Source organism: Panulirus ornatus, chromosome 7 (genome assembly GCF_036320965.1).
Source record: "Panulirus ornatus isolate Po-2019 chromosome 7, ASM3632096v1, whole genome shotgun sequence".
NCBI lineage: Eukaryota > Metazoa > Arthropoda > Malacostraca > Decapoda > Palinuridae > Panulirus > Panulirus ornatus.
Window position 1 is genome coordinate 47,220,062 of NC_092230.1, and position 26,338 is coordinate 47,246,399.

Sequence of the window (26,338 nt, forward strand, 5' to 3'; positions counted from 1 at the left end):
TTCTTATCACTTTCACTTTGATTACAGTGTAAGACAAGGAATATGGGATATGTATAAGATAATAAAAGGAGAGAATGATTTTGAACAAAAATATGTAAGTCAGCCCACTGGCAAAGCACCTCATTAAATGGGCTGCACTTGAAAACCTTCAAATTTTCACAAAACTTTCAGGCTTTAAATGTTTTTCATTCTTTAGAATGTGCAGTAATTCTTTTTTCAGCCAAGTTTCACAAGCTTCAATATTAAGGTAGAGAGATTTCTCTATATAGTATAATGTTTTTATTTTACAGAAATAATTATCTATTTATGAACATGTGTAAATTAATATACTGTACTTATATACAAACAAGTCTTTAAAAATATTTGTATACACCAGTTCCTTATACACCTTCAGCAGTTATGAAAATTTAAGGTGCTAAGTCGAGTTTCTGGACGAAATTCTAAAAATTAGAATGCTTAGATATCAAGCTACGCTACTATAAGTTGCATGCTACCCAGTTGGTAGATTAGTGAAAGCAAACGGATTGATGAGCCTTAGGGTCTGCACCTAACAACATACAACAGATAGTAGTGTCTTCTTCACAGGGATCTTTGTACCTATGCCTGGTTGACCACTTTTATATGCAACCTGTACAGTTCATTAATGCAACCATGGTCTAGCATTGGTACCTGTGATCTGTCTGATCAAATGCCTGACCTCACTGGCAAGACACATGATCTCGCAGACCAGATACATAGATATGGATACTTGCCACAATGAGTGGTTACTTATGGCCTGTGAATCTTAATATGATGTGATGGATAGTTCATCACAAACTTGTATAGCAGTAAATTATTAAAGCCATAGCTCAGAGGAAAAGTCATGGGGGTAAACAGAAGGTAAGGATAAAGATGAGTGGAATGAAAAGAAGAGAAAAAAGAGCATAACGAGCAAAGGAGAAATTATTTGAGGAAAGACGAGGGAGACAAAGAAGGAAATGAGAAAAATTATGATTTCAAGAATAGAAATGGAGAAGGGTGTAGGACAGGCAGTGGAAAAGCAAAATGAAAGGCAACAAATTTGTAATTAATAGCAAGGAATTGGTTAAGAGATGGAAGAACCATTTAAGATGTGTTCTTGCTCTCACTAATGGTTCCTTTCTTTGGCCACATTTATAGTGAAAAACCATTTGACAGTCTGGCACACATTCTCAAACTCCACTTTCTACTTCTAACCCTTTTTTTCACTTTTCTTTTTTTTCCAACTTCCACTACTACTTTTCTGTATTGTCAAAAATGGAAATTTCAATTTTCACATTTTTTTCTTAGTGCAGGCATGTGGAAACTACTTCATTTACTTTGCAGCAGAAGCATCATACAGATTTCTTCAGAAAATGTTACAAACAGTACCACTGGGTCTATTACAAATGACAGTGTTGACATAATCAAACATTTAAAGGATTTTGAATATGCCACCCTTCCCTGAACAAGAGAATGAGTGATGATACAGAGAGAAACAAGGCTTGTAGAGAACCAGAAGAGAGACACAGAAGGCAGGAAAGTATGAAAGGTAAGGAGTTGCCATTGGTAGGGAAGTTGAGAGTAAGGGCCAAGATGAATGAAGATCTATAAGTAATCAAAAGGCATGTAACAATTTTGCTTTAATCCAATGACAGTAAATTATATGAGCAAACTACTAAATGCCCAAATCAGATTGGACTATACTATATTTGTGCTCAAAACTAGACATATATTGATGTATATTTATTTACTAGTACATTCATGTACCTTTATGCAAAATTTGAAATAAAAATTATGTAAAGAAAAATACATATCAAACATATATAAACAATTTACATTTCCAGATTATAAAATTACCAGAAGCTTTACAGATCAGTGTGCACACAGTTAAAAATAACACATGACACAAGGACTACATATTACATAACTGAAACTATCATGCAAGATTAAGCTAACTGTAAAAAAAAATTGCATATGGCATACATGACCCTAACAGCCTACCCTTCCCTCTCCTTGACTTCACTGTTTCTTCTTTTGTCCCTCTTCCTTTTTTTTTCCTATTTTATCTTTCCTGATGTTTTGTCCTCCTAAACCTCACCTTCCATCTGGAAATTAGGAATCTTTAGCAGGGTTTTCACTCTAAACTACTAGAAATGCATTATCTCAATTAAAAGGGAGAAAATACTAAAAGCATAAAAATATTTTGACCTAGATTTTTAAAAGATAACTCTAACAGCTTTCCCTAAAGAAGTATTTTCAAGGTTGAGAAAAGATAATATCCAAGTAAAGACACCCTGAGCCCTTAAGAGTTCATGAATAAAATCCTTAGTAATAGCGTAAGAAAGATAAACACGCATAAAACAATCATATCTACACTCGGAAGTGAACAAAAGTAAAGTAAAAAGATAAACAGTGAGAGCCAGAAATAATAAATACAGATACTTAATATAGCTGTGTACATAGAAGATAGTTAATATAGCTGTGTACATAGATACACATATAGATAAATAGATACATAAAAAAGCAGTGTCACCTGCTAAATCCAAATTACCAACATGCAAGGATCACCCCATGAAAAGTCTTATTCCAAACATTTCCTATCCATAAACACCTTCAAATACACTTCAAACTGCTAACACACATAGAACACTTAGTGGAATTCACAAAAGGAAACAAAATCTGCATTTCTACATAAAACTGTACAGTGATTTACAGTTCTTGCACTCTGGCAATTTGTTGGTTGTACAGTTATTCACAGATATGATTTGCTTTTGCTTGCCCAATCTTGTGATTTCTATATGGTAGTAGTGGTGACTGGACTTGTTGGGGCAGTGGGAGGCACAGCCGGAGATGGGGAAGTGCTCATTATAGCTGTAGGGCCAATAGCAGATGGGGCAGTAGGTGGCACCAATGGTGAGGATCCAGCCAGGATAGGAGTGGCTTTTACATCCACATAGGGAGGTCGAGCCTCACTGCTAGAATCCCTGCGGGGAGGAGAGAGCATTTCCTGCCGGTCACGGTCCCGCTCACGACCAGGCCGGAATGCCTCCAATAAGGCATCAACTTTGTCTGGAGTGGGTCCCCAGCGAGAAAAGCCTGCATCATTTTGAAGCCAAACAGCAACTGTTCCATGCCCACTCTTCAGAACAATCTCTGACCTGCAAATTATAAACAAAATAACATTATCATGTGTTAAACTATTACCAGAAATAAGTGCACAGTGACAGTTTTGAAAAAAGATTCTGCATATGGCTAACTCTACTTCAAAAGTGGCCAGAATTCAATGCAAGATAGTTTGCTGACAACTATGTTCTCATATTACAACAAACCAGAAATTATTCAGAATTTTGCAATGATAATTACCCTCCATAGAAATATGCATTAAAACATTGTTAAAGTAGAAAAGAAGTGCAGTAACCCCAGGCTTATATTTCAAAGAATGAATATATACAATCATGCAACCACTTGCACCACATAAATAAGATAACAGCTCAATTACTGCCTTTATATTCTAGTCAGACTAAAAACAAAATCCTTTCACAGATTCATATTATCACAAATGAAAGGCATTTTACCTATTACACATACATCATTTGCCTCCCTAGTAAAAGGATTATTGATTTATATGAAATGAACATTACTGATAAAAAAATCTAAGAACAGTGACATATTTTCAACACCTTATACAATGTTTGCTGCATCAACAAGTACTTAACCCACACATGATTATCCTGACTCTTCTCATAAACCCCACCCCCTGGCATCTACACATCATTAACTTTCAAGTCTCCGATTATTTAATATTCTTTTAATTGTTCTTCCCTTAACTATTCTGTTTTCATATCCATAACGTCAAACTAAATCATTTTGTTACATTAAGTGCTCCATTCATAACTATGGATCTTCCCAAAATATACCCATTCCTCATTCTCTATACAATAATCCCCTGACCTGTGTCACAGGTGGACATGTTGCTCTTGAGCTCTTAGTTCACCATTCTGATACAAAGAATGGCACTTACTCCATGCTTTAGCTGTCCTAGTTGTGCAAGGGAATTCGCCTGGGACTTGCTCATTAAGGGAGAAGTTTAGTTCATTTCTTGTTTGCTTTGCACTTCGTTAGAAGAATTGCATTTAGAACATATGAAGAACAGTGTGGTATTAAAGAAACTAGATGTTTGGATGAATCAGTAGGAAAGTGGTCTGAGCCATGTTGCTACAAAAATAATTGCTGTACAGAAGTGTAAATCATTACTGACAAATACGGTAAAGAACCTGGAAGGTAGGTTGGTTGCTGTGGAGACGAACCTAGAGAAAAAAATACCTTCCAGCCTTCTGAGAAGAGGAAGTGAGTGGAAGTTCAGGAAAGGGAGATTCCAACTCAAAAATAGGTTTAATTTACTGAAGGATGATCAAAGCGTCATTCTGGTTGGGGAGTCCTTAGTTAGGGATCATGACCAGAAGTTCTGTACTAAAGGGAAGAGAAGATATTTGTGCTTTTGTGGTGCAAAACTGGAAGACACTCAAGGGAAGCTGGGTGACATTGTCTCAAACACTCTCGAGGATTCAGCATTTGTTGTCGTGGTTGGGACAAACAATATGGTCAAAGGGAAATGAAAAGAACTCTTTGCAATGTACAAGGATGTCATTTGAAAGTTTTAAGAAAACTATAGGAAGTTAATTATGTCAGGATTACTGTCCAGATATGATGTAAATTCCTGTACCCTCAGTAAATGCTGGGGATAAACTGAATAGAGGTGCTTTGTAGGGCAGAGGAAAATGTGTTTTGTATAGATTTATGGGATCATTTTAGCCAAGTTAGAGGCCCCTTTACCAAGGACAGACTCTCCACTCACAATTCCGTGACATGGCGTCTGTGCTTATTCCAACATCAATAAACCTGTTGCATACCTCAAGTATCTTGAGTCCTAAACTCTGATGTTATCTGGCTCGCAGTCTGTCTCCCAACTACCACAGTTTTCCTTTGTTATACTTGCTGCTTTCCTAATTCTACACATTCTATATCTTTCTTCAACTATCTAAACTCCTACCATGAGGCTGTAAAATCCTCTAACCCACACACTGAGATCCTCCACCTAAAGGATTTCAGCATTCACCCTAGGGAATGGTAAATTCCTCCCATACAGATGATTGGGGGACTGGAGCCCTCACTTCCTCTTCTCAGTGATCTAGAGCAATTTATTACCCACCACACCCATATTCCTGACCATTGTGACCACTCTCCTAACACTCTGGATCTGTTTTTCACTTCTAATCCTTTGTGCTGCAGCTACACAATCTTGCCCCCAGTTAGTTCATCTGACCACACTCTCATAACTGTCTCTAAGCTCTCCTCTTTTGACTTCCCTCTCTCATATCTAGCTTACTCTCTGGCCAATCTATCTCCATGGTTTCAGTGTATTACATGAGAAGATGAGGCATCTTCTTCATCTGTTTCTGGTGCTCCCTTGCTAGCACAGGAAATGGCAAACATGGATGAAAGAAAAACTATTGCACTTAATGCAATTGGGTGACAGTCTTGGAAAACATTCAGTGCACTACTAGTTGGATTTTGTCATATATTTTTTCAAATAATCAGATATTGGGGAAGGGGGAATGTTCCAAGTCCCAAACAATATGGACTCGGATACTGTTACTGTACAGCATAGTTATGAATGAGCCACTTATGGATATCTAATTTTTCATTTCAATAAAATTTTCATTATATTTTGATTTATAAATTATCAGAACCCCCATTATTTTGCAAACTTCAGCTTTCCAGAAAAAGTTTGAGTTTACTACAAATCATTAAAAAAGCAATTACTCACTTTGATATGAAGTGTTGGAAGCCATGTCGATACTCATGCTCAAAAGGCAGAAGTATAATTTGTTTTCGGTTAAATCTGCAAAGAATAAAGTACATTTAAAGTAAAGGAATAGAAAATGCCTTGTATACAAATACTGAAGATATTCATTCACACTGCAAAGAAATACATTATTTATATTTTCTATGCATGACTGACTTTAAGTAACACTCCTTATATGACAGCTATATGCATATCTGTATTTCTTTTGCAAACTTTTCATACAAGGCTGCCAGTTCTTTAGTTAGTGACAACAAAAAAAATAAAAGCATGCATCTAATAATTTATCCTTTGCTGGAAACATATAAATGATAAAAAAAATGAATTCAGGATTTTAGTCACGAACAGGTCATTATCAGTACAAAAATACTATGATGCAAGTAACTAGATACTTTCTGAACTCTAGGAAATAAATCGCATACTATGGCCACAAGTAAGTAAGTCTGTCATCCAACCTAAGATCTGGAACACATTTTGTCATCTATACTCACCCAGATAAGTGTTCTGAGGGCATTTAGCTTGGTTATTGCCATTGTGTTGATGCTTGTGGTGTAAGGAACAAATGCCTTGGGTGTGTGTTGTACGAGATAATGCAAGGTAGTGTTAAGAACAAAGGACTGAGCCTTAGAGGGATTATCCTCACTTGGCCCCCTTCTCTGTTCCTTCTTTTGGAAAACTAAAAATGGTTGGGGAAGATTTCCAGCCTCCCATTCCCTCCCTTTTTAGTCACCTTCTATGACATGCAGGGAATATGTGGAAGTATTCTTTCTCCCCTATCCACAGGGATAATGGTTTGGACATATGGAGAGAATGAGAGAGGAAAGATTGACAAAGATGTGTCAGAGGTGGAGGGAACAAGAAGCAGGAGGCCAAATTGGAGGTGGAAGGATGGAATGAAAAAGATTTTAAGCGATCAGGGCCTGAACATACAGGAGGGTGAGAGGCCTGCAAGGAATAGAGTAAATTGGAATGATATGGTATATTGGGGTCGAATGAACCAGGGCATGTGAAATGTCTAGGGTAAACCACGGAAAGGTCTGTGGGACCTGGATGTGGATAGTGAGTTGTGGTTTTGGTGCATTACACATGACAGCTAGAGACTGAGTGTAAACAAATGTGGCCATTTTTGTCTGTTTTCCTGGTGCTACCTTGCTGAAGCTGGGGGTAACGATGCTGTTTCCTGTGGGGCGGGGTAGCACCAGCAATGGATGAATGCAAGCAAGTATGAATATGTATACATGTATATATGTGCATGTATGGGCATTTATGTATATATACATTTACATGAGTAGATGGTCCATTCTTTGTCTATTTCCTGGTCCTACCTCACTGATGTGGGAAACCGATTAAGTATAATAACAATAGAAATAATTTATTTTCTTATTTTTTTATACATACTCCCCATTTCCTGCATTTGTGAGGTAGCATCAAGAACAGAGGACTGACCCTTAGAAGGAAAATTCTCACTTGGCCCCCTTCTCTATTCCTTCTTTTGGAAAAGTAAAAACTGAAGGGGAGGATTTCTAGCCCCACACTCCCACCTTATTTAGTCACTTTCTACGACATGCAGGGAATACGTGGGCAGTACTCTTTCTCCCCTATCACCATGGAAGTGGAAGTGAGTCACACGGTGGGGGAGGGAGCAAAGGTTCTGGAAGCGATGAAAAATGTGAGGAATGAGAGAGCATTATACTGGAGAGCAAAAATGGATATGTTTGAAGGAATAGTAGGTCCAACAATATCATATGGTTACAAGATATGGGCTATATATAGGGTTGTACAGAGGAGGGTAGATGTGTTGGAAATGAAATGTCTGAGGACAATATGTGGTGTGAGGTGGTTTGATCAAGTATGTAATGAAAGGGTAAGAGAAACATGTGGAAATAAAAAGAGTGTGGCTGGGAGAGCAGAGGAGGGTGTGTTGAAATGGTTTGGACATATGGAGAGAATGAGTCAGGAAAGACTGACAAAGAGGATATATGAGTCAGAGGTGAAGGGAACAAGGAGAAGCAGAAGACAAATTGGAGTTGGAAGGATGAGGTGAAAAAGATTTTGAGCTATTGGGGCCTGAACATACAGGAGGGTGAGAGGTGTGCCAGGAAAAGAGTAACTTGGAATGATGTGGTTATACCAGGGTCAACTTACTGTCAATGGACTGAATCAGGGCACGTAAAACATCTGGGGTGCACCATGAAAAGGTCTGTAGGGCCTGGATGTGGATAGGGGGCTGTGATTTCAGTGCACATTCGCCATTTTCCACATTAGCGAGGTAGCGTCAAGAACAAAGGACTGAGCCCAAGAGGGAAAATCCTCATCTGGCCCCCTTCTCTCTTCCCTCTTTAGGAAAAATCAAAACTGGAGGGGAGGATTTTCAGCCCCCTGCTCCCTTCCCTTTTAGTCACCTTTTATGACATGAAAGGAATACATGGTAAGTATTCTTTCTCCCCTATTCCCAGGGTGCTATGGTTTTGGTGCATTACACATAACAGCTAGAGACTGAGTGTGAATAAATGTGGCCTTTTTTGTCTGTTTTCCTGGCACTACCTTGCTGAAGCAGGGGGTAGCTATGCTGTTTTCTGTGTATGTATATGCTGATATGTATATCTATGTATATGTGTGTGTATGGGCATTTATGTATATACAAGTGTATATGAGTGGATGGGCCATTCTTTGTCTGTTTCCTAGCGCTACCTTGCTGATGAGGGAAACGGCAATCAAGTATGATAAAAATATAAATAATAAAATGTTGATATGTATATGGGGCAGCTAAAGCATGGAGTAAGTACCATTCTTTCTATCTCTACCTTCTCATTTTGGTTACATCCACACCCATTGAGACATCCCAGCCTAAGCCTAAGAGGAGGATGAGCAATCTTCAATTGGCTCCTTACCCAAGGATATCCTTTCTGAAATAATCCTGGTGTTACTCAGGGATCCCTTTTCTATGTGCTTGTGCAGCCACAAGACAGGGACAGGATGGACTATTTTGCAGTGAAAAGTTCTTTGGTGAGACTACACTTTGTTTCATATCTGTGTGTATGTGTGCTTTTCTCTTGATAATCATATCTAGCTTATGCAGCAGCTGACCTGATATTTGAACCCATTTCCTTAATCTAATTTTGTTGGATATGTACAGTATGGTCCATTTGGTTAGCCTGAGCTCATGTTGACCACAAAAATGAAAACAGTGATTAATAAACTACCTACCTGGAAGCCTCCAAATGAAGGAGTGCTGATGGTGCAGGTTCTCTCCATTCTGGGACAAACACAATGAAAGACAGTGGCTCATGGGACTCTGACAACAGCTTCTCAAAGTGCCGCACTGTCGCCTCCATTAGCTCCTCACAAAATGGGGGATTTGCCTCAAATGATCCACACACTGGTTTGAAATCTAGAATTGGTCTGTAGTGAAAAATAAACATTTTCATAATTACAACACCTGATGACATTCAAACCCACAAAACAAAAATAAGTTGCCCTAAGTAAATCAATTTCATCACAGGTAGAACAACACACAATCAAATATCTCTAACGGAAGAATGTCTGACAAAGGAGAGCATTTCTATGCTGGAGTTAACACTGAATTACAAGCTGTAAGCTTTGTTTCTACACTAGTTTATCAAATCCTTTTAGCTGGATCTTTCGTGAGGAAAGAAAAATTCCCAAGGGAAAAAAAATTAATAATTCATAAAATTTCATGTGGAAGAATGGCCCTTTCCATACAAAATAATGGCACCGTAATGCTCCATTTGACATATTATAACAGATTTCAATTTCAGGAGGGTGCAACTCACAAAATGACAGTGATAGATTGATGGTGATTATTTAAGATTTCAACAGTCACTCCAATTAAAAAACTGTCAAAAGAGACTCTTTGCCTGAGAAGCTTGCAGAATCACAACATGCACTCTACAGATCTGATAAAAATCCTTGAATGAGAGGTGATATACTTCACCTCAGCAAAATATACTCTTGCCTTCAGCTTTAATTTTTGTATATCAACAGTCATTTCATTACTCCATGTAAACTTAATTATATTACACCAAATTTCAACATTCAATTTTCATGTACAATACCTCATGTTTCTCCATGTTTAAATCGTACTAAATTTATGATTTCACTATTCACTTATTTATTTATTTTGCTTTGTCGCTGTCTCCCGCGTTTGCGAGGTAGCACAAGGAGACAGACGAAAGAAGTGGCCCAACCCACCCCCATACACAATGTATATACATACACGACCACACACGCAAATATACATACCTATACATCTCAATGTACACATATATATACACACACAGACACATACATATATACCCATGCACACAATTCACACTGTTTGCCTTTATTCATTCCCATCGCCACCTTGCCACACATGGAATATCATCCCCCTCCCCCCTCATGTGTGCGAGGTAGCACTAGGAAAAGACAACAAAGGCCCCATTCGTTCACACTCAGTCTCTAGCTGTCATGCAATAATGCCCGAAACCACAGCTCCCTTTCCACATCCAGGCCCCACACAACTTTCCATGGTTTACCCCAGACGCTTCACATGCCCTGATTCAATCCACTGACAACACGTCAACCCCGGTATACCACATCGATCCAATTCACTCAATTCCTTGCCCTCCTTTCACCCTCCTACATGTTCAGGCCCCGATCACACAAAATCTTTTTCACTCCATCTTTCCACCTCCAATTTGGTCTCCCACTTCTCGTTCCCTCCACCTCCGACACATATATCCTCTTGGTCAATCTTTCCTCACTCATTCTCTCCATGTGCCTAAACCATTTCAAAACACCCTCTTCTGCTCTCTCAACCACGCTCTTTTTATTTCCACACATCTCTCTTACCCTTACATTACTTACTCGATCAAACCACCTCACACCACACATTGTCCTCAAACATCTCATTTCCAGCACATCCACCCTCCTGCGCACAACTCTATCCATAGCCCACGCCCGCAACCATACAACATTGTTGGAACCACTATTCCTTCAAACATACCCATTTTTGCTTTCCGAGATAATGTTCTCGACTTCCACACATTCTTCAAGGCTCCCAGGATTTTCGCCCCCTCCCCCACCCTATGATTCACTTCCGCTTCCATGGTTCCATCCGCTGCCAGATCCACTCCCAGATATCTAAAACACTTTACTTCCTCCTTCACTTTTCATATCTAACAAAATCTCCAAATCAACATTGAACTATGCTTCTTATAAGCCTGAATTAAAACTAAAAACACACACCTATACTGTCACTGAACAAATTCCTCAATGCAACCAGAACCTTAACCCCCTGGTTTTGTGAATGCACAGAAAATTTTTAAGACTTTGCAAAAGATTAAGTTCAGCAAAGAGTATAGGGGATTACAGTTCAGTTTTTCAAAGTAAGAAGCTGTAACATAATAGAGAATATTCAAGGAATGGGGCCCTACAAGTGTAAAACTCCCTCACTATACAATGCAAATAAGTTATACATATGATGATTTCCATACATAGTTGCTCATAATTTATCCATATCCTTGCCATGATAGAAATAGCTGGCTGCTGGGGTGAAATACTTTTTGGGGAAAATATTTTATTGTTAAGTAGGAAGGCTGTACCAGCAATCTGGGACATATGGAGAGGGGAAATGGCAGGGTGAATGATTATACCACTGAACAATCCCACCTGCCATTCAGAGTAAAGCGGGCAGGGAGTGATGGGGTCGAGAGAGAATGTTGTAGCCAGGATGGGAATGCATCGAGAAGAGGAAGGATGTGTAAGCCCTGAGTAAGAACAAGCAGATAAGGGTACAGAGGGCCTGAGGCTGCTTCTGCTGCTAATGATGATGACAATGATAATAATAATAATATTAATCATTTTTTCTTTTCATATTTGTCCACTACTTCCCTCATTAGTAAGGTAGGGCCAGGAAAAAAGAAATGACACTCACTCAAATCTATTCTTTAGGTGTCATGTGCAATGCACTAAAATCACATCCCCTATCCACAACCAGGCCTCAAAGACCTTTCTGTGGTTTCCTCCAGCCACTTCACATGCTCTGGTTCAGTCCACTGACAGCAAGTTGCCCCTGTATACCACATCATTCCAATTTACAATATCCTGTGCACGCCTTTCACCATCTTGCATGACCAGGCCCCAACCTCAAACAATATATTTCTTTCCATCCTTCTAACTGCAGTTTGGTCAGCTCCTTTTTCCTTCCGTTACCAACACTTATATCTTCTCTGTCAACCCTTTCCTCACTCATTCTTTCCATATGTCCAAACCATTTCAAGCACATCCTATTCAGCTCTAAACCACATTATTCTTGATGCCACACCTCTCTTTTAGCCTTTCATAATAATTATGATAGTAATTAAAATAGTGATAGTAATAATAATTATTCATTCATATTTGATTACCATTTCCCGCATTTGCAAAGTACTGCTAGAATCAGATGAAGAAAGGCCCAATCCACTCACAACTAATTTCTAGTTGTCTTGTATAATGCTCCCTATCCATGAGCAGGCCCTACAGACCTTTCCATGCTTTTATCCTGGCCTTTTCACATGCTCTGGCTCAATCCATTGACAATACATCAACCTCTATATACCTCCACTTCATTCCAATTCACTCTATACTATTCATGCCTTTCACCCTCCTGTAAGTTTAGGCCATAATCACTCAAATTTTTTTCACTCCCTCCATCTTCCCATCACCAATTTGGCCTACCCCTTCTTGTTCCCTCAACTTTTGACATACATCCTCTCTGTCAACCTTTCCTCACTCACTCTTTCCATATGTCCAGACCATTTCAGCACATCCTCTTCAGCTCTCTCAGCCACAGTCTTTTAATACCACGCCTCTTTCTTACCCTTTCAAAACTTATTTGATCAATCCACCTCACACCACATAATGTCCTCAAACATTTCATTTCCAGTACATTCACCATCTTCCACACTTCCTCATCTATAGCCAATACCTCAAATCTGTGTGATATTGTTGGGACAACTATATCTTCAAGCATTACCCATTTTTTCCCTCCCAGTTAACATTTTCTCTGTCCACAAATTCTTCAGTGCTTCCAGAACCGTCACTCCCTCACCCATCCCATGACTTGCTTCCACTTCCATGGTTCCATTTGCTGCCAAATTCACTAGCTGATATCACCTAAAAATTTCACCTCTACTTTTTCTCAATTCAAACTTACACCCTAACAAACATATCCCTCAACCATGATAAACCTAATTATCATAACCTTACTTTTATTCACAATTACTCTCAATCTCTTTCTGTCAAACAATCCTCCAAACTCAGTCACCAACTTCTGTAGTTTCTCATTTGAATCTGCCACCAGTGCTGTACCATCTGCAAACAATTACTGATTCATTTCCCAGACCCTCCTATCCTCCACAGACATTTACCTGCCTTACCATCCCATCCATAAATAAATTAAACATCCATGGTGACATCACACACCCCTACCACAGACCAACCTCCATTAGGAACCACTCACTCTCCTCTCTTCTCTTCCTACTTGAAAAAAGCAAATGCCTGGACCACACCTTCCATACCACTCCTAAAGCTGTACATAAAAAAGGGTGACAAAATGATTTACTCCACTTATTAAAAAGAAATGAAACATGGTTAACCTCTCACAGCATTCTATATCCTTCATCCTCCTATTCATGTACTGGAAAAATTTCAGCCATATACAGAATAAAGAGTTAAAGGCACATGTAGTAGGGGCAATGGTTTTCTAAGACTGCCTTACCAAACTCATGACATAGGTCTTTCTGTATTTATCTGAAAGTCTCAATCTTAGGATCTGATGGGAGTGCTGGTGCCCAGTGCAATAACCTTACATATTATCTTTCCATCTATTACTTTTAGTTCCTTTCTCTTCACATATCCTCAATCCACTTCTAGTGTTATAAGGTGTACAAGTGCTTCCACACCAACATAAGTACTTCTGAATCTTTTCAATTTGCACATCAAGGAGATGTGTCCAATAACTAATGTTCCCAACCACAATTCTACCCCCACACTCAAAAGTTTCCGTAGTGCATATTAAAAAATCATGCCTCTGGCATTCTAATCTGAAATGTACTTTGCCCCCAAACAATTCAAGCACTGTATCTGCCCATCTCCTTCAAAGTCTACTTAGTAATTTCATACAAACCTTCCCAGCATATGAAATACATTTAAGTTTTGAAGTATGAAAACACTTTCAACAGTAGTATCTATGGGCTATCAAAATCATCTCAGATCTCTTAGGGTTTGAAATCTCTTATCCCCCTACATTTCAGTAAGTTTAATGCCTATCACCCTAAATTAACCACCTATTCCATGGTTTACAGCCTTGGCTTGGCCAAGGACCTCTCCAACCAATCAAAAATCCTCACTAAGCAATTCATACTCTTCTGTGAGTATGGTAAGTCTAATCAGGTGTAATCCTAGCCTGACCCTGCAAGGAGGATGAGCACTCCCTGATTGGCTCCTTCTATTCCATCTTTTAGAAAATGAAATATAAAAAGGGGAGGGTTTCCAAAATATATATATATATATATATATATATATATATATATATATATATATATATTATGCTACCTCGCTAACGCGGGAAATGGCTAATAGTTTAAAAGAAAGAAAAAAGAAGAATATATATATCCACTCCCAGATATCTAAAACACTTCACTTCCCCCGGTATACCACATCGATCCAATTCACTCTATTCCTTGCCCGCCTTTCACCCTCCTGCATGTTCAGGCCCCGATCACTCAAAATCTTTTTCACTCCATCTTTACACCTCCAATTTGGTCTCCCACTTCTCCTCGTTCCCTCCACCTCAGACACATATATCCTCTTGGTCAATCTCTCCTCACTCATTCTCTCCATGTGCCCAAACCATTTCAAAACACCCTCTTCTGCTCTCTCAACCACGCTCTTTTTATTTCCACACATCTCTCTTACCCTTACATTACGTACTCGATCAAACCACCTCACACCACACATTGTCCTCAAACATCTCATTTCCAGCACATACACCCTCCTGCGCACAACTCTATCCATAGCCCACGCCTCGCAACCATACAACATTATTGGAACCACTATTCCTTCAAACATACCCATTTTTGCTTTCCGAGATAATGTTCTCGACTTCCACACATTCTTCAAGGCTCCCAGGATTTTCGCCCCCTCCCCCACCCTATGATTCACTTCCGCTTCCATGGTTCCATCCGCTGCCAGATCCACTCCCAGATATCTAAAACACTTTACTTCCTCCAGTTTTTCTCCATTCAAACTTACCTCCCAATTGACTTGACCCTCAACCCTACTGTACCTAATAACCTTGCTCTTATTCACATTTACTCTTAACTTTCTTCTTTCACACACTTTACCAAACTCAGTCACCAGCTTCTGCAGTTTCTCACATGAATCAGCCACCAGCGCTGTGTCATCAGCGAACAACAACTGACTCACTTCCCAAGTTCTCTCATCCATAACAGACTTCATACTTGCCCCTCTTTCCAAAACTCTAGCATTCACCTCCCTAACAACCCCATCCATAAACAAATTAAACAACCATGGAGACATCACACACCCCTGCCACAAACCTACATTCACTGAGAACCATATATATATATATATATATATATATATATATATATATATATATATATATATATTTTTTTTCATACTATTCGCTATTTCCCGCGATAGCGAGGTAGCGTTAAGAACAGAGGACTGGGCCTTTGAGGGAATATCCTCACCTGGCCCTCTTCTCTGTTCCTTCTTTAAAAAAAAAAAAAAAAAAAACGAGAGGGGAGGATTTCCAGCCCCCCGCTCCCTTCCCTTTTAGTCGCCTTCTACGACACGCAGGGAATACGTGGGAAGTATTCTTTCCCCCCTATCCCCATATATATATATATAAATATATATATATATATATGTATATTTTCTTTCATACTATTCGCCATTTCCCACGATAGCAAGGTAGCGTTAAGAACAGAGGACTGGGCCTTTGAGGGTATGTCCTCTGTTCCTTCTTTTGGAAAATTAAAAAAAAACAAGAGGGGAGGATTTCCAGCCCCCCGCTCCCTTCCCTTTTAGTTGCCTTCTACGACACGCAGGGAATATGTGGGAAGTATTCTTTCTCCCCTATCCCCAGGGATATATATATATATATATATATATGGATTGAACCAGGGCATGTGAAGCGTCTGGGGTAAACCATAGACAGTTCTGTGGGGCCTGGATGTGGAAAGGGAGCTGTGGTTTCAGTGCATTATTACATGACAGCTAGAGACTGAGTGTGAACGAATGGGGCCTTTGTTGTCTTCCTAGCGCTACCTCGCGCACATGAGGGGGTTGTTATTTCATGTGTGGCAGGGTGGTGATGGGAATGAATAAAGGCAGACAGTATGAATTATGTACATGTGTATATATGTATATGTCTGTGTGTGTATATACGCTACGTCGCTCATGCGGGAGACAGCAACAAAGCAAATAAATAAAAATAAAATATATGCAAGAGTTTTGGAAAAACATACAGATGATTTTCATATAGACTTCCGCAGTAGTGACAGCTCTTAACATGATTATTAAGTAACAGTGAAGTTATGATATTATCATTAGGTATGAACAGTGATACAGGACAACCATTTATGAACTAAGAAATGTAAAAGTCTATGTTAGACCAAAAACAGCTTCACAATTTGATAATTATTGCAAAGACTTCCAAACTGGTAGTAGCACTTGTCTATACCACAACATAGTAAAGTTATAATATTTCCAGTTTGCTGTATACAGTTTTACTGAGCAATCAGTTGTGAACTCAAGCATGGAGAAAAAGACCACATGAAACCAAAAACAGCATAAAAAATTGAGTGTTACTGTAAATTCTACATAGCAAGTGAATGAATAAGGGCATGCTGATGTATGATGCGTCACACAGCAATCACATGGCTTTCATGTGCCACATAATTCTGACTTGGCTTTCATGTGCCACATAATTCTGACTTTATTTCACTCTTAGTTAAGGGAGCCTCTTGTCTACCAAAATTTTAGTCAAGGTTGCTGGGACAGAACACTAACAATGGATGCTTGACTGACAGACATCTGACCCTGAGTGGTAAGACTGCAGGGTTTGTCACTGCCATCACTGGGAAAACACTGTTCTAGTCCTGGCCTTTATGTATTCCTTCTGTATGGGGTTCACAAGCTGAAATGCTCCAAGGGAGAGAAAGTACAGTCCAGAACAAAAAACAAAATAAAAGGAAGGGGTGAGGAGTAATCACAAAATCCTATGCTTAAATTGTACAGACTTGGCACTAAAGTGATGTTCAGATGCATGGGGTGTACTGAATATATATGCTAGCCATGGAGCAGACCATGTGTACACAGATTTATAAGCAAATCAATTTTCATGAATGCCACACAACCCTGCAAGTACCTAGTACAGATTCTTGATTAGTCAGAGGGTGGACCCAGGTGAGCTAAGGCCATCTGTACTTTAATAAGTGGTTCACAAAGGGAGGAAAGCATTAACCTCAGTTGATATTAAGAGGTTTCTAACCCCTAAAGATCCAACACATCTCTCATGGCTCTTGGGATAAACTAACCCTGAGGAGAAAAATACATATCTAAATATTATCAAATTAGACGGATTTGTCCCTTCCGAAAAGACATATTAACAAACCATTAATTCTAGAATGATAATGTAATATAAAGACTAATGTATAACATGATGTACTACACTTATACAAACATCTAATTAACAGTATAATACCTATTGTTTTATAACACAAGCCTCTCACCCTCTGGAGCCAAAGTAGGAGTCTGTATCTGGGAAGGCTGAGCAGTATTGTCTAAAATAGCAGTTGAGGGGAGATGCAAAACACTCAAACGTCACACTAAAATGTTTATGTAGGCACTCTAACACTGTCACCGGCAGCGCACCTTGCGTCCCATGGCCCTGCAATATTAGACAAGGAACACAACGTATAAATTTTGTCAAGCACATAGATAAGCAAAAAAATTTTGTCAAGCACATAAATAAGCAAAAGAATATGTCGCATATAATTTAGAATATATTTATATTTAGAATATACTTTTTTTTTTTTAAACTATTCGCCATTTCCCGCGTTAGCGAGGTAGCGTTAAGAACAGAGGACTGGGCCTTTTTTGGAATATCCTCACCTGGCCCCCTCTGTTCCTTCTTTTGGAAAATTAAAAAAAAAACGAGAGGGGAGGATTTCCAGCCCCCCGCTCCCTCCCCTTTTAGTCGCCTTCTACGACACGCAGGGAATACGTGGGAAGTATTCTTAATCCCCTATCCCCAGGGATAAGAATATACTTATATTTGTTATTTTATCATACTTCATGACTGTTTCCAACATCAAAGAGGTAGCACCAGGAAATAGACAAAGAATGGCCCATCCACTCATATACACACACACACACACATATATATATATATATATATATATATATATATATATAGTTGAGAGAGCAGAAGAGGGTGTTTTGAAATGGTTTGGGCACATGGAGAGAATGAGTGAGGAAAGATTGACCAAGAGGATATATGTGTCGGAGGTGGAGGGAACGAGGAGAAGTGGGAGACCAAACTGGAGGTGGAAAGATGGAGTGAAAAAGATTTTGTGTGATCGGGGCCTGAACATACAGGAGGGTGAAAGGAGGGCAAGGAATAGAGTGAATTGGATCAATGTGGTATACCAGGGTTGACGTGCTGTCAGTGGATTGAATCAGGGCATGTGAAGCGTCTGGGGTAAACCATGGAAAGCGAGGTAGCGTTAAGAACAGAGGACTGGGCCTTTTTTGGAATATCCTCACCTGGCCCCCTCTGTTCCTTCTTTTGGAAAATTAAAAAAAAACGAGAGGGGAGGATTTCCAGCCCCCCGCTCCCTCCCCTTTTAGTCGCCTTCTACGACACGCAGGGAATACGTGGGAAGTATTCTTAATCCCCTATCCCCAGGGATAAGAATATACTTATATTTGTTATTTTATCATACTTCATCACTGTTTCCAACATCAAAGAGGTAGCACCAGGAAATAGACAAAGAATGGCCCATCCACTCATATACACACACACACACACATATATATATATATATATATATATATATATATATATATATATATATATATATATATATATATATTATCCCTGGGGATAGGGGAGAAAGAATACTTCCCACGTATTCCCTGCGGGTCGTAGAAGGCGACTAAAAGGGGAGGGAGCGGGGGGCTGGAAATCCTCCCCTCTCATTATTTTTTTTTAATTTTCCAAAAGAAGGAATAGAGAAGGGGGCCAGGTGAGGATATTCCCTTAAAGGCCCAGTTCTCTGTTCTTAACGCTACCTCGCTAAAGCGGGAAATGGCGAATAGTTTGAAAGAAAGAAATATATATATATATATATATATGGTTGAGAGAGCAGAAGAGGGTGTTTTGAAATGGTTTGGGCACATGGAGAGAATGAGTGAGGAAAGATTGACCAAGAGGATATATGTGTCGGAGGTGGAGGGAACGAGGAGAAGTGGGAGACCAAACTGGAGGTGGAAAGATGGAGTGAAAAAGATTTTGTGTGATCAGGGCCTGAACATGCAGGAGGGTGAAAGGAGGGCAAGGAATAGAGTGAATTGGATCGATGTGGTATACCAGGGTTGACGTGCTGTCAGTGGATTGAATCAGGGCATGTGAAGCGTCTGGGGTAAACCATGGAAAGCTGTGTAGGCATGTATATTTGCGTGTGTAGACGTATGTATATACATGTGTATGGGGGTGGGTTGGGCCATTTCTTTCGTCTGTTTCCTTGCGCTACCTTGCAAACGCGGGAGACAGCGACAATGCAAAAAAATATATATATATATATATATATATATATATATATATATATATATATATATATATATATATATATATATTTTTTTTTTTTTTCGTCTGTTTCCTTGCGCTACCTTGCAAACGCGGGAGACAGCGACAATGCAAAAAAAAATATATATATATATATATATATATATATATATATATATATATATATATATATATATATATATATATATATATATTTTTTGCATTGTCGCTGTCTCCCGCGTTTGCAAGGTAGCGCAAGGAAACAGACGAAAAAAAAATATATATATATATATATATATATATATATATATATATATATATATATATATATATATATATATATATATATATAGTTGTGCGCAGGAGGATGGATGTGCTGGAAATGAGATGTTTGAGGACAATGTGTAGTGTGAGATGGTTTGATCGAGTGAGTAACGTAAGGGTAAGAGAGATGTGTGGAAATAAAAAGAGCGTGGTTGAGAGAGCAGAAGAGGGTGTTTTGAAGTGGTTTGGGCACATGGAGAGGATGAGTGAGGAAAGATTGACCAAGAGAATATATGTGTCGGAGGTGGAGGGAACAAGGAGAAGAGGGAGACCAAATTGGAGGTGGAAAGATGGAGTGAAAAAGATTTTGTGTGATCGGGGCCTGAACATGCAGGAGGGTGAAAGGAGGGCAAGGAATAGAGTGAATTGGAGCGATGTGGTATACCGGGGTTGACGTGCTGTCAGTGGATTGAATCAAGGCATGTGAAGCGTCTGGGGTAAGCCATGGAAAGCTGTGTAGGTATGTATATTTGCGTGTGTGGACGTATGTATATACATGTGTATGGGGGGGTTGGGCCATTTCTTTCGTCTGTTTCCTTGCGCTACCTCGCAAACGCGGGAGACAGCGACAAAGTATAATAAAAAAAGAATATAAATATATATATATATATATATATATATATATATATATATATATATATATATATATATATATATATATATATATATATATATATATGCCGGCAAGGCAGCAGGTTTGGATGGTATTGCAGTGGACTTTATTAAAAAAGGGGGTGACTGTATTATTGACTGGTTGGTAAGGTTATTTAATGTATGTATGACTCATGGTGAGGTGCCTGAGGATTGGCGGAATGCGTGCATAGTGCCATTGTACAAAGGCAAAGGGGATGAGAGTGAGTGCTCAAATTTCAGAGGTATAAGTTTGTTGAGTATTCCTGGTAAATTATATGGGAGGGTATTGATTGAGAGGGTGAAGGCATGTACAGAGCATCAGATTGGGGAAGAGCAGTGTGGTTTCAGAAGTGGAAGAGGATGTGTGGATTAGGTGTTTGCTTTGAAGAATGTATGTGAGAAATACTTAGAAAAGCAAATGGATTTGTATGTAGCATTTATGGATCTGGAGAAGGCATATGATAGAGTTGATAGAGATGCTCTGTGGAAGGTATTAAGAAAATATGGTGTGGGAGGCAAGTTGTTAGAAGCAGTGAAAAGTTATCGAGGATGTAAGGCATGTGTACGTGTAGGAAGAGAGGAATGTGATTGGTTCTCAGTGAATGTAGGTTTGCGGCAGGGGTGTGTGATGTCTCCATGGTTGTTTAATTTGTTTATGGATGGGGTTGTTAGGGAGGTAAATGCAAGAGTTTTGGAAAGAGGGGCAAGTATGAAGTCTGTTGGGGATGAGAGAGCTTGGGAAGTGAGTCAGTTGTTGTTCGCTGATGATACAGCGCTGGTGGCTGATTCATGTGAGAAACTGCAGAAGCTGGTGACTGAGTTTGGTAAAGTGTGTGAAAGAAGAAAGTTAAGAGTAAATGTGAATAAGAGCAAGGTAATTAGGTACAGTAGGGTTGAGGGTCAAGTCAATTGGGAGGTAAGTTTGAATGGAGAAAAACTGGAGGAAGTAAAGTGTTTTAGATATCTGGGAGTGGATCTGGCAGCGGATGGAACCATGGAAGCGGAAGTGGATCATAGGGTGGGGGAGGGGGCGAAAATCCTGGGAGTCATGAAGAATGTGTGGAAGTCGAGAACATTATCTCGGAAAGCAAAAATGGGTATGTTTGAAGGAATAGTGGTTCCAACAATGTTGTATGGTTGCGAGGCGTGGGCTATGGATAGAGTTGTGCGCAGGAGGATGGATGTGCTGGAAATCAGATGTTTGAGGACAATGTGTGGTGTGAGGTGGTTTGATCGAGTAAGTAACGTAAGGGTAAGAAAGATGTGTAGAAATAAAAAGAGCGTGGTTGAGAGAGCAGAAGAGGGTGTTTTGAAATGGTTTGGGCACATGGAGAGAATGAGTGAGGAAAGATTGACCAAGAGGATATATGTGTCGGAGGTGGAGGGAACGAAGAGAAGTGGGAGACCAAATTGGAAGTGGAAAGATGGAGTGAAAAAGATTTTGTGTGATCGGGGCCTGAACATGCAGGAGGGTGAAAGGAGGGCAAGGAATAGAGTGAATTGGATCGATGTGGTATACCGGGGTTGACGTGCTGTCAGTGGATTGAATCAGGGCATGTGAAGCGTCTGGGGTGAACCATGGAAAGCTGTGTAGGTATGTATATTTGCGTGTGTGGACGTATGTATATACATGTGTATGGGGGTGGGTTGGGCCATTTCTTTCGTCTGTTTCCTTGCGCTACCTCGCAAACGCGGGAGACAGCGACAAAGCAAAAAAGAAAAAAAAATATATATATATATATATATTTTTTTTTTTTTTTTTTTTTATACTTTGTCGCTGTCTCCCGCGTTTGCGAGGTAGCGCAAGGAAACAGACGAAAGAAATGGCCCAACCCCCCCCCCCCCATACACATGTACATACACACGTCCACACACGCAAATATACATACCTACACAGCTTTCCATGGTTTACCCCAGACGCTTCACATGCCTTGCTTCAATCCACTGACAGCACGTCAACCCCTGTATACCACATGACTCCAATTCACTCTATTTCTTGCCCTCCTTTCACCCTCCTGCATGTTCAGGCCCCGATCACACAAAATCTTTTTCACTCCATCTTTCCACCTCCAATTTGGTCTCTCTCTTCTCCTCGTTCCCTCCACCTCCGACACATATATCCTCTTGGTCAATCTCTCCTCACTCATTCTCTCCATGTGCCCAAACCATTTCAAAACACCCTCTTCTGCTCTCTCAACCACGCTCTTTTTATTTCCACACATCTCTCTTACCCTTACGTTACTTACTCGATCAAACCACCTCACACCACACATTGTCCTCAAACATCTCATTTCCAGCACATCCATCCTCCTGCGCACATCTCTATCCATAGCCCACGCCTCGCAACCATACAACATTGTTGGAACCACTATTCCCTCAAACATACCCATTTTTGCTTTCCGAGATAATGTTCTCGACTTCCACACATTTTTCAAGGCTCCCAAAATTTTCGCCCCTCCCCCACCCTATGATCCACTTCCGCTTCCATGGTTCCATCCGCTGACAGATCCACTCCCAGATATCTAAAACACTTCACTTCCTCCAGTTTTTCTCCATTCAACTCACCTCCCAATTGACTTGACCCTCACCCCTACTGTACCTAATAACCTTGCTCTTATTCACATTTACTCTCAACTTTCTTCTTCCACACACTTTACCAAACTCAGTCACCAGCTTCTGCAGTTTCTCACATGAATCAGCCACCAGCGCTGTATCATCAGCGAACAACAACTGACTCACTTCCCAAGCTCTCTCATCCCCAACAGACTTCATCCTTGCCCCTCTTTCCAGGACTCTTGCATTTACCTCCCTTACAACCCCATCCATAAACAAATTAAACAACCATGGAGACATCACACACCCCTGCCGCAAACCTACATTCACTGAGAACCAATCACTTTCCTCTCTTCCTACACGTACACATGCCTTACATCCTCGATAAAAACTTTTCACTGCTTCTAACAACTTGCCTCCCACACCATATATTCTTAATACCTTCCACAGAGCATCTCTATCAACTCTATCATATGCCTTCTCCAGATCCATAAATGCTACATACAAATCCATTTGCTTTTCTAAGTATTTCTCACATACATTCTTCAAAGCAAACACCTGATCCACACATCCTCTACCACTTCTGAAACCGCACTGCAGAAGCTGGTGACTGAGTTTGGTAAAGTGTGTGAAAGAAGAAAGTTAAGAGTAAATGTGAATAAGAGCAAGGTTATTAGGTACAGTAGGGTTGAGGGTCAAGTCAATTGGGAGGTAAGTTTGAATGGAGAAAAACTGGAGGAAGTAAAGTGTTTTAGATATCTGGGAGTGGATCTGGCAGCGGATGGAACCACGGAAATCATAGGGTGGGGGAGGGGGCAAAAATTCTGGGAGCCTTGAAGAATGTGTGGAAGTCGAGAACATTATCTCGGAAAGCAAAAACGGGTATGTTTGAAGGAATAGTGGTTCCAACAATGTTGTATGGTTGCGAGGCGTGGGCTATGGATAGAGTTGTGCGCAGGAGGATGGATGTGCTGGAAATGAGATGTTTGAGGACAATGTGTGGTGTGAGGTGGTTTGATCGAGTAAGTAACGTAAGGGTAAGAGAGATGTGTGGAAATAAAAAGAGCGTGGTTGAGAGAGCAGAAGAGGGTGTTTTGAAATGGTTTGGGCACATGGAGAGAATGAGTGAAGAAAGATTGACCACGAGGATATATGTGTTGGAGGTGGATGGAACGAGGAGAAGTGGGAGACCAAATTGGAGGTGGAACGATGGAGTGAAAAAGATTTTGTGTGATTGGGGCCTGAACATGCAGGAGGGTGAAAGGAGGGCAAGGAATAGAGTGAATTGGTTCGATGTGGTATACCGGGGTTAACTTGCTGTCAGTGGATTGAATCAGGGCATGTGAAGCGTCTGGGGTAAACCATGGAAAGCTGTGTGGGTATGTATATTTGCGTGTGTGGACGTATGTATATACATGTGTATGGGGGTGGGTTGGGCCATTTCTTTCGTCTGTTTCCTTGCGCTACCTCGCAAACGCGGGAGACAGCGGCAAAAAAAAAAAATATATATATATATATATATATATATATATATATATATATATATATATATATATATATTATCCCTGGGGATAGGGGGGAAAGAATACTTCCCACGTGTTCCCTGCGTGTCGTAGAAGGCGACTAAAAGGGGAGGGAGCGGGGGGCTGGAAATCCTCCCCTCTCTATCTTTTTTTGATTTTTCCAAAAGAAGGAACAGAGAAAGGGGCCAGGTGAGGATATTCCCCCAAAGGCTCAGTCCTCTGTTCTTAACGCTACCTCGCTAATGCGGGAAATGGAGAATAGTTTGAAAAAAAAAAAAATATATATATATGGCGATGGGAATGAATAAAGGCAGACCGTGTGAATTGTGTGCATGGGTATATATGTATGTGTCTGTGTGTGTATATATATATGCGTACATTGAGATGTATAGGGATGTACATTTGCGTGTGTGGACGTGTGTGTATATACATGTGTATGGGGGTGGGTTGGGCCATTTCTTTCTTCTGTTTCCTTGCGCTACCTCGCAAATGCGGGAGACAGCGACAAAGCAAAATAAAAAAAATAAAATATATATATATATATATATTTTTTTTTTTTTTTTTTTGCCGCTGTCTCTCGCGTTTGCGAGGTAGCGCAAGGAAACAGACGAAAGAAATGGCCCAACCCACCCCCATACACATGCCTTGATTCAATCCACTGACAGCACATACATGCACATATACATATCATCATATACACATACACAGACTTATACATGTATACACATTTTGAAAAGTATCACAATTTTGCGCGTGATCAAGATATTCCTATGAGTCCACGGGGAAAATGAAACACGAAAAGTTCCCAAGTGCACTTTCATGTAATAATCACATCATCAGGGAGGACACAAGAGAGAAATATAACAGTCAGTTGATATACATCAAAGAGACGAAGCTAGGATGCCATTTGGTAAACATGTGATTGTCCAAAACATCAATCACATGTTTACCAAATGGCGTCCTAGCTTCATCTCTTCGATGTATATCAACTGACTGTTATATTTCTCTCTTGTGTCTCCCCTGATGATGTGATTATTACACGAAAGTGCACTTGGGAATTTTTCGTGTTTCATTTTCCCCGTGGACTCATAGGAACGTATACACATGTACATATTCATACTTGCTTGCCTTCATCCATTCCCAATGCTACCCCACCCCACAGGAAACAGCATCACTGCCCCTGCTTCAATGAGGTAGCACCAGGAAAACAGACAGAAAAGAGCACATTTGTTCACATTCAGTCTCTAGCTGTCATGTGTAATGCACCGAAACCACAGCTCCCTCTCCGCATCCAGGCCCCACAGACCTTTCCATGGTTTACTCCAGACATTTCACATGCCCTAGTTCAGTCCAATGACAGCATGTTGACCCTGGTATACCACATTGTTCAAATTCACTCTATTTCTTGCATGCCTCTCATCCTCGTGTATGTTCAGGCCCTGATCACTCAAAATCTTTTTCACTCCATCCTTCCACCTCCAATTTGGTCTCCCGCTTCTCCTTGTTCCCTCAAACTCTGAAACATATATCCTCTTTGTCAATCTTTCCTCACTCATTCTCCCCATATTTCCAAATCAT

The 26,338-nt window shown here is 40.0% G+C and overlaps 1 protein-coding gene across 1 annotated transcript in view; it reads right to left on the reverse strand.

Annotated features, from left to right (window-relative positions):
• Positions 1 to 264: 264 nt before the first annotated feature.
• Positions 265 to 26,338, reverse strand: part of Pcif1 (Phosphorylated CTD-interacting factor 1) — an 80,621-nt gene continuing 54,547 nt past the window's right edge. The window contains exons 13-16 of the mRNA XM_071663724.1: positions 17,671 to 17,828; positions 9,071 to 9,265; positions 5,828 to 5,902; positions 265 to 3,158 (exon numbers count right to left, since the gene is read on the reverse strand). Coding sequence (XP_071519825.1) covers positions 2,795 to 3,158; positions 5,828 to 5,902; positions 9,071 to 9,265; positions 17,671 to 17,828 — 792 coding nt within the window. The 3' untranslated portion in view covers positions 265 to 2,794. The remainder of the gene's footprint in view (positions 3,159 to 5,827; positions 5,903 to 9,070; positions 9,266 to 17,670; positions 17,829 to 26,338) is intronic.